Here is a 10,471-nt window from a genome sequence, read left to right as displayed (position 1 = left end):
TTGGGCCTGGAATGTTTTTTATCATTTCACTTTGACAGTAGAATTTACAAGGGAAGTTCCGGAGAAAGCACTCGCCTGCAGAGAAACTAAGCATGCCATTTGAAGAACCAATTCATGCTGATTACAACAAGCTAATAAAATTCCTGTATGGATGAGAACTGTTTGAGAAATTCAACTTGGAAACTTCTATGAAAAAATGAGTATATTTGCATTTAAATAAGTTAAGTACATTATTAGCAACGAATATTGACATACGAATTGAAACCTATCGGAGGTAACAGAAAAAACTGTTCTGCAATAACTAACGAGTTTGTTAGTTAAAATTAGTCATTATACTGTTTACAATAGTGATAGGTTAGGGATGAAAATTGATCACTGTTATTTTTCTGTTCTATGAAGAAATGACGCAGGCAAAAAAAAAAAAAAAAAAAAACTTCCTTGCACCATGAGCATTTTATAGGTGCAATTGCGTTGTATCAGTCAAGAAAACAATTCGCATAACCAAAGCGAAAAGCAAACTTGACAGGTGATTCAATAAAACGGGGCTACTTTGACAGGGTTTGGGCTAGTTTAGATGTGTACACGGGACACTTTCTGCAACCAATGAATGATACTATTCTCATCATAACAATAGGTATCTAGGCTATCACATCCACTACTAAACCTAAGTCTCTACAAGTAAGTTTTGGCGGGAACAAATTAACAAATACCGGTCAAAGTAGCCCCGAAGTGGGGCTACTTTGACATCTTATGTATTTGCTGCATAAGGTGAATGTTACTCAACTTATGGACTTATTTTGACATGGAATTTATGTAAAGTGTATAAAACACTGTTTTGGTCATTGTAAGGTACGGTATGCTGTATACTTGGTAAGCACGAAATCTTTATTTTGTTGTGGTACATCATTATACACCACTATACAAGTTTTTCTAAAGCTTTACTTTTAACATCTTTTACTTTGAACATACACGGTGTTTCATCTTACATTGTTACTTTATTTTTTACTCTACTTTATTTTTTTTACTTTACTTTACTTATAACATAATTACATATGTACCGGTATGTTATCTTTACATATAACAATGGAAAGAAAAACCTTAGTCTTCAACATCACAGTCGTAACAAGCATATTGAGGATTTTTTGATCCACCATTACAAAACCCACACACCCATTTTTTGCACAGGACACATTGAATCCACTCTCTTCCACCCTTGTACTTTCGATAGTCACACATACAAATGGCACATGTTTTCGTCATAGCCTTCTATCTTCCTTTGTGGGCTTCTTTTCGCGCGGCGGCGGCCAGAAATTGAGGTGCCAAAATTCTTCTTCCCTTGCTTCCTTCCGTTCGTGTTCGCTGCAGTTCCCGGTTCTTCTTCTCGTGAGAGCAACCGCTTTCCAGGAGAAGCCACGATCTTTCTTCCTCTGCTCGTGCTTGCTCTGGTGCTTGGTCCCGCTACGGATTCCCGAAGAAAGTCTAGGAGACTTGCGTTCATTTCTCTCTCGACCTGTGTGCTATCGCGCGCTTTCGGTAACTTTGAGAGCGGAGCTTCAACGTTGAAGGGAACAAGACCTGTAGCGCGGAATCCTGGCTTCAGGTTCTCGCCTACGGTGGGAGCCAGGGAATCCATTAGTCGGCACAGTAGACCAGGAAAGTGTTCCTTGGGAATCGATCCTTTTCGTCGGGACTCCTTCCGCCATGACCTCCGTACGGCTCTCCACTTCCTCTTTAATGGCTCATACACACCCACGTCTAGCGGCTGGAGCAAATGCGTCGAGTTCGGTGGAAGAGCAACCAGGTAGATATTTCTCTCCTTGGCTTCTTGAATGACAGCAGGGGAGAAATGGCTGGCAAGGTTGTCTCCGATAACAATCTTAAGGCCAGTCGGAGTGGTGTTCTTCTCGAGGTGTGGGACAAGAACTTCGAAAAACCACCTCTCGAACAAGTTCATGTCGAACCACCCTTTTGGACTGCTTGCATACCTGGTCCCTGGTGGGCCTCCTTGTGTCCAGTTCTGGTTGAGAAATTTGGACCTGTATACAACCATTGGTGGCAGAAGTTGGCCGTCAGCCGATCCACAGAACATGATGCTTGTTGACATTTTGGAATGTTCCGCCACCCGCTCAACACGTCTATGTCCCCAAGGAACAATAACCTTTATAGCTCCAGGATCATCCACGACACAGGTTTCGTCGTAGTTGTAAACATTCCTAGGTTCAGCATTTTTTAGGACAGTGGATATGTTCTGAAAGAACTTCTTGACCTCTGGCTCTCCAACTTGTGCTCTTGCACCCTTGATGTTCGTCGCCAATCGTTGACGTAAGTTGTTCCTTGCAGCGAACGCCTTCACGTAGTCGAGACCTGGGACGTTGCTCCTTCCTATCCACTGCTCCACAACTCGCCCCTGCTTCTCCACGTACTTGGATGTCACCTCACGAATGTCGCTGGATGTCAATGGAAAGCTCCAATCGGTTGCCGTAGCTAGGGCGTTGGCAAGCATTTCCTCCTCCACTTTTTCAAACACAGGTAGATGCCCGGGCACTCCCATGTGGCTACCGTGGACTTTATTAAGCAATGTGGTGCGCGGGATTCGGAATGTCCTGCTGGCTTTGGCCTGCGACATCCCCTTCTTGATTGCATCCAATGCTTGCTCAATCTGCTCGTCGAAGAAGTTGGGATACTTGCGGGCACATGGCTTTTGTTGGTAATGCCTCACCATTTTTTCCGTGGTGTTAACTGGGCCTGACGCAGATTACGGCTAACACGTGCTATTCGCTTCGAAGGACTTATTGTAATGCGCAGTAGCTTGTAAAGAGAAAGAAAGGCAGACAACATTTAGCTCCAGTGTCCAGTCTGCGGTACTTAAAAAAAAATCCGTTCTCTATCAAACAATAGTCTTACAATACAACAATGGCATCGGTATCACAATATTTGCCGGTGTTTCCTTCTGTCGGCGTTCCTTTGTGTCCTGCGTGGGCCTTACCGGTATCCATTGTTCATTAAAGAAAGTAACACTGACAAATTACAGAAAAGAATGAAAAGAAAGAAAAAAATACGGAACTTATTACTTACATAAGATTTTCTTTTTCTGAGCTTGTTTACGACACGTTGATATATATCGTCAGAGTGCGAAATAGATTATTTATTTTTGGGGGGAATAAACAGTGGCGGATCTAGAAGTCCTTATATTATATATTGGGGGACAGGAAGGATATTGAGAGGGAGTAGAAATACAATGGGAGAAATCCCTCATCCCTTCCGGCAATTCTCACCGTGGACACCATATCAGCCTTTATCTATGAAAGTATATGCAACAATTCTCACAGGAAGCAAGAATTGCTCATCTGTCAAAGTAGCCCCGCTCTATGTCAAACTAACCCTAAATGTCAAAGTAGCCCCGTTTTACGGTACATAATTTGTTCGGTAGCTTGCCTTGTGGACGCAAACTGAAACAATTCAATGCATCGCGGTGATCGGAGCGGGTTCATTAGCATGGGCACGAACTGTATTTGATTGTTTCGTTGGTACATCATAACGTCCGGATGAAGAAGTTCCGTACTATATATAAATCTCCTGCCATCATCTTTGATTGATCAAAATCCAAATACATCAAATGGTTGTACAAACCGTATGCAGTTCTTTGATATTTTCTCAACCATTACGTCTTTGCCATCCGCCATCCAACTAGTGATGAGCAAATGCAAGACTAAGAACAACATCCGGGTAGTCTTGGTCTTGGTCTTCCTTGCAAGAGTCTTGCAAGCCTTGCTTTTATGAAATCTTATGCTTTCCATAGGTAAATTTTACTCCAGATATAAAGGATAATAAATTCTACAATGCACCAATAGTAACAGAAATACAATATATGTTTCTAAATATAATATATTTTACCATCGTGTAAGTATGATGATAGTGTACAATATAGGCAATGACCTTTATTTTTTCAATGAGTGCCCACGCTTCACTACTTATAACATAAATCACAACGTTTCGTAATCTTTTTATATTTTTTTACAGATCCAATACTAGACTGGTTCTCAAAGTGGGGAGGCTACCCCTGGGACGCATGAAAAAATCAAGATGGCACAGATTACTGAAATACTATGAACTGCAAAATTATTTTTACAATCTAAAGGCGTCAGGTTTCTTTCATTTCTTCAGGAGGCTAAAAGTTATATTGATGAACAATTATTAACGTATAAGCATCCGCCCATGAAATCAAACTTGCGGTCACATACACGAAGATTATGTCATATCATGAAAATGTTATTTCGATATTAATTTTATGAGCACACACAAAAATTTCCACGCACACGGTGTTTGTCCACCAAAAAGCTCACATGGCGCAAAATGACACATGTGTGGCTTTAAAACGAGTAATAACTACAGAAAACGCGAACAACCGATTCAGAAAACGACATACTGTAGCTATATGCTGCAGGGGCAGATCGACTCACACGGATTGCATAAACTATTGGGAACATATTCACTCTAGCTGCATTTTTACTGAAGCCAAGAAATTAAAGTGAAAAATGTAATGATTTTTTCCCCTTCCTTTTTACATTCTATAAAAAAATCAAGTACTACTGTATTTGCGCAAGACTTTTGAGCATAAATGTCTTGGTCTTAGTCTTGGTCTTACATACAAGACTCTTGCATAAACTGCAAGACCAAAACTCTTGCGCTCATTACTACATCCAACTTGCAATGGACAATTTGTCTGTGAATGTACCCCAGTGATCAAGCGATAGCAAGTTCAAATCATCAAAATTGCATAATAACAGTAGGTCGCTAGGAGGCGCAATCGTGCATTTAACGTTCAATCTCTCGAAAAGTTCTCAACCGTACAAGAATTGCAATGCTTGTTGTAATCAGCATGAATTGTTCTTTCAAATGACATGCTTAGTTTCTCTGCAGGCGAATGCTCCCTCCCAAACTTCCCTTGTTAAGGGAGAGGAAGGAGGAGATATATAAAAATAAATATAGCTATATGAAAATAAAAGTGACTATGTTTATGATTTAGTAACCCTTAAACTATCCGACCAATCTCAATCAAAATTTTCAACATATATGAGATTCCGGCTTGGGATGTTTTTTTTTTGTTTTTTTGTTTTTTTTTAATCATTTCACTTTGCGTACAATTTAGGAGAGGGAGAGATATTTAAAAATGATCGAAAATGACCAATATTAATATCGAATCCATAGTTTTCGAGGTTGCTGAGATGAGCAGTGACACTTCCGATGCCGTTTAAATCCAAGTTCAGCCCCCATTCCGTTTAGGTACAAAATGAAACGTATTCTCCCTGAGCGAAAAACGGGCAATCTGCTCGTATGAAATAATCACATTACTACGTAAGAACGTTGTTGTCGTACATGCGTCGCTATTTTGAAAAGCACATTCCAGACAAAAACAATATTCAGATACATAACATGATTTATCAGAAACAAATGTTTATCGAAGTTTTATTATTAGTAGTACTGTAAATATACTGGTACATGCTTTTTGTTTATCTGTAATGGCTTGATTTTCTTCATTTTAATTATGACAGATGTTTTGTTTGCACCGATATTGTCATATTTCGTTTGTTTAAAGTTTACACGTCTGTAACAATACTTCATTAGTTTAATTAGCAGAAACTAGTTTAAAGTTAATTAAAACGTACCTTGAGGTAAAATATGGTTTAGATGTGACATCTTTCAGAAACAATGAAACACCAATGAAGAAATTATTACAAAACAAAAAAGGGGGAGCAAAAATAAAAGAGAGATTTCAGACATCTTTAAAATTGTACTAGTGTATATTTTTTGTTTTCAAGAACATTATAAGAAATGATTCGATATTTAAAGTTACGCATAATATTTCCTGCATCGATAATTGAAATTATCATCATAGGTATTCTGTCATTATTTTGGCAGGTCACTTGCCACAACTGAGAAGCTTCCATGCTTCATGGTCTTCTCCTAATCTCTTCGTCTTCACGTACGATTTTTTCTGTTTTGATATCGTTCATTAACCCTTTGGGGATCCTATGGTACAATTTGTACCATATGCACTTTTCATGGTACATTGCGTTATTTCTCTTCTATTTGAGCTTTTTCGTCCGGGTTTTTTTTTTTTTGTTTTTTTTTTTTGTTTTTTTTTTTGTTTTTTTTTTTTTGTTTTCCAAGTCCAGAGGCCTTGTAGAAGACATTACGTATGGTTTCAGACCGTCCTGCGTCCAGACATAGGAGGTGATGACGTCATAAGTCAAAAATTTATTTTCTCATTTTCTAAGCCTATGTTCAATATTTTTTGGCGGGCTTATTTTTCTACGTAGAAGATTGAAATTTTGCACAAACATTCAGTCGACCGAGTAGTATTTACCAGATTTTTTGTTCCGATGTCAGTGCCAAAACAGGGGGGGGGAACCAGAGGGGAAAAGGGGTAAAAATAGGAATTTTTTACCCCCAAAATCCCGTATCTCGTCATTTTCCCGCCTCACATACAAGATAGGACCACGTGAGTCATACCGTCTGAAAGGCAGTTCTATTCTGAAGAGAATGACGGTCGAATTATTATTCTAGGGTAATTAGGGACGTCTCAGGGATTTTTTGAAAAATTTACTTCTATATAGGGAAATATGGGGCATTTTCGGTATATATATTTTTTGGCGGGCTTATTTTTGAACGTAGAAGATTGAAATTTTGCACAAACATTCAGTCCACCGAGTACTATTTACCAGATTTTTTGTTCCGATGTCAGTGCTAAAACAAGGGGGGAACCAGACGGGCAAAGGGGTAAAAATAGGGATATTTACCCCAAAAATCCCGTTTTTCGTCATTTTCCCGCCAAAAAAACATGATAGGACCACGTGAGTCATACCGTCTGAAAGGCCGTTCCATTCTGAAGAGAACGACGGTCGAATTATTATTATAGGGTAATTAGGGCCGTCTCAGTGAATTTTTATCCAAATATACTTCTGTATAGGGTAAAAGTGGGGCAAAGTAGGGAAATTTTCTCTGGCAGGCCTATTTTTTCACGTAGAAGATTGAAATTTTGCACAAACATTTAGTCCACCGAGTAGTATTTACCAGAAGTTTTTTTCCGATTTCTGCGTAAAAACAGGGGGGTCCAGAGGGGCAAAAGTTGAAAAAAGGGAAATTTTGCCCCCAAAAATCCCTTTTTTCAGGAATTTCCCGCCTTAGATACATGATGGAGACATATGAATGGTACCGCCTGAAAGACAGTTCTATTCTGAAGAGAATGATTGGCGGATTATAGTCCTAGGGTAATTAGGGATGTCTCAGGATTTTTTTCCCTGAGATCATAGTGTTTTATGGTACTTTGGGGCACTGTGGAAATTTTTGATAAAAATTCTCCCGCCCTTACTATTCAAGATAGAAACTTGAAATTTGGCCCACACATTCAGTAAACTAAGTACTATTTCTCAGATTTTTTTTAGATGGCTACGATCACACAGGGGAGGTCCAGGGGGGGCCAAAGTTCGAGAAAAAATTTTTCCCTCCGAAATTTTCACTTTGACATTTTTCCCCCGCTTCTGGTATATGGTATGAGCACGCAAGTGGCATCATTTGAAAGCCAGCTCTATTCTGAAGAGAATGAGGTATGAACCATGATCCTAGGATAAATAGTGACGATACAGTAGCTGCTTGACTGAAAGTCTAAAAAATAGCCCAAAAAGCCAGGATCCCCAAAGGGTTAATTGTAGTCTCCTTCTCCTACTCTTTCCTGCCACCATACCCTCTAGCACGTCCCTCATGATACAATTCCTTCTTAGCCAATGTCCCAACCAGTTTCTCTTTCTCTTCTTAATAATATCTAAAACTGTTCTTTTCTCTTCCACCATTTCTAATACCCTCTCATTCGTTTTCCGCTCGACCCAACTAATTCTTTCCATTCTTCTCCATACCCACATTTCGAAAGCTTCCGTTCGTTTTCATCATTTTTATGTAAAGTCTATGTTTCTGACTCCTACAGTACAACACTCCACACGAAACATTTTATGAGTTTTTTTTTCTCAACTCTTTATTTAAGGTCCTACAAAATACAGGACTTTTCTTAGTCCTAAAGGCTTGTTTCGTCATTTCTATTCTTTCTTTTATTTCACGTTTGCACTTCCTATCGTCACTAATAATATTACCCAGGTATCTATCGAAAACCACTCACTTGTTCTATTTTCTTCTCTCTTAATTCTATATTAGATACAGACTGCTTCGTTCCAATCACCATGACTTTTACCTTTCTGAATAATTACTTTAAATTCAGGCTCTTCTCTATCTATCCTCAAATTTTTTAAAAAACAATTGTGAATAACTTAAAACACAATGAAGAGTGTCAAAAATGTAGAAAATAAACTAGATAAATGTCTACAAGACGCTTTTAGGACCTACTGCAAGGGCGGATCCAGGGGGGCGATCGGGGCAATCGCCCCCCTCCCTAGAAGAAGAAGCTTCCTTATCTTATATATATATATATATATATATATATATATATATATATATATATATATATATAAATAAAACCCATCCCAAAGTTTGGAGCCCTTAAAAGTAGCAGTATGACAACCCACCGTCCCCCCCCCCGAAGTCGGTCCTGGATCCGCCCCTGACCTACTGTATAGTATACAGTACAAATTTGGGTGCCCAATAACCATGACGTCGTAAACTACGCACCCAAATTTTTGGTCTATACGAAAAGCTTTGGAAACAGTTACTAGTTTATTTAATAGCACAGTTGCCAACCTCAGAGAAGAAAATTATCGTATATTACAAAAAAAATATTGTATATTCGTTATGCACGTGATAATTATAGAAACAACTATAATACTGGTAATAATGGCAATAATATATGATAAACTTGGTTAGTAATCTTCACTTTAAAAAACACCTTGTCCGAAATGCATAAACTACAATCGATATAACGCTCAACATTTGTATTTAGTGATTTTTAAAGTTAAAAGATCTCTCCCATGGAATAAGATTTAAGTGTGATAATACTGCGAAGTTGGCCGCTGACAAGTATTTATTATGCAGTTAAAGGAAATGAATTATTATTTTCAATGATCTTATAGAGTCTACGGCTTCATAGTGCAACATACTAAGGAAGGTTAAGATCATTGAAAATAATAATTCATTTCCTTACGGTTGGGTCGGATCCTATCTAGTGCTGCTTCAGAGGTAAAACGTCGAAATTAGTAGTACTTTTAAGAAGAACGTATATATTTTAGTAATTTACAATAGCATACTTATAATAAATTCTACTTCCTTCAAGCCAGGAAAGGCAAGCACTATATTGAGAAATTATATTTGCTCAATCAAAAGTAAGCAACGATATATATGTTCTTGGGTCGAATTCGACCCGAACTATAATATTTAAAGTTTTTTTTTTTTTCTTTTAACACGGACAATTTTCCAGATATGAAGTTTGTTAAAAAGTTAAAAATAAAATTATCGTCTCTAACTCAATTTATCTTCCTTTTATCCAGGCCAGTTATTTCCAACCGACCGATGAATGACATAGGAGCGCGCTCTTGCAATCAGAGCCTGGACAGAGAGGACAGACTGAGCAAGGATTAGGAATTAGGAATTAGATTTCTGGACTTTCGGTATCTATGACCATCTGGTGTGAATGACTAAAACCCAGAAAAATCTCACTAAGAATAGCTTGGCCTGAAAGAGCTTTTACACTTTTTTGACCGAGTGTCCCTACCGGGAGTGCCCGCACCAAATACGAGACCGTTAGCGATTACGTTGCGCGGGACCACCAGGTTGAACAAAGAAGAGGAGGGAACGAGTTAGGCGGAATGCAATAAAACTTTGGCAGTGCACGCATAAATTAACGAGTAATGTACCTGCAGAACCGTTAACTATGCCTTGGCCACCACTATCTTCTATCAACTTCTAGATTTGTTGTCTTTTCTTTGTTCTTTTTCCGTGATTTACTGAGAATACGAGCTACAAGACTCTGACATCACAGAGCACCCAATCTGAGCCTCAGACTCATTTAACGTCATTATTACTTTAATTTTAGAAACCATAAGCATTAAATTTCTAATTTGATTGAACGTATATTTGTAAAATTAAAACTGTAAAATTTAGTCACATTTCAACAAAAAAACGGAGGGGATTTTTTTTTTTATTTATTTATATCAGCATACTATATCTTCAAGATGATTTATCTAACTTACAGACTTAAGTTATTCCAACATCTGTTGAGGAGAAATTTTAATTAACATAAAGACTTGCTTGGAAACTTTATGTTTTCTTTCACATTTTACTTGAAGTTTATACGTATGCATCTACTTAACAAGGCCAATGTTAGTTTCTTACAAGAAAGTCTCGTTAAAGGCACGTAAACATTTCAGTTTGACTTAGAAGTCTTGTAAAATAACATTAACATTCTGCTTTTTTTTTAATTGTTTATTTACATTCTTATTATAAAAGGAAAAGTCTCAGTCTGTGAGCAATG

The 10,471-nt window shown here is 38.1% G+C and overlaps 1 protein-coding gene across 1 annotated transcript; it reads right to left on the bottom strand.

Annotated features, from left to right (window-relative positions):
- Positions 1-1,228: 1,228 nt before the first annotated feature.
- On the bottom strand, positions 1,229-2,722 carry LOC145685121 (uncharacterized). The gene has a single exon (XM_081757469.1). The coding sequence runs from the start codon at positions 2,720-2,722 to the stop codon at positions 1,229-1,231; it is 1,494 nt and encodes a 497-aa protein (XP_081613595.1).
- Between the last annotated feature and the right edge of the window lie 7,749 nt (positions 2,723-10,471).

The sequence above is a fragment of the Thermobia domestica genome, chromosome 5 (genome assembly GCF_964235325.1).
Source record: "Thermobia domestica chromosome 5, izTheDome1.hap1.1, whole genome shotgun sequence".
NCBI classification, from domain to species: Eukaryota; Metazoa; Arthropoda; class Insecta; order Zygentoma; family Lepismatidae; genus Thermobia; species Thermobia domestica.
This window is presented reverse-complemented; position numbering and strand designations above follow the sequence as displayed.

Coding starts and splice junctions, on each gene's coding strand:
- LOC145685121 (XM_081757469.1), bottom strand. CDS start 2,722: ATGGTGAGGCATTACCAACAAAAGCCATGTGCCCGCAAGTATCCCAAC.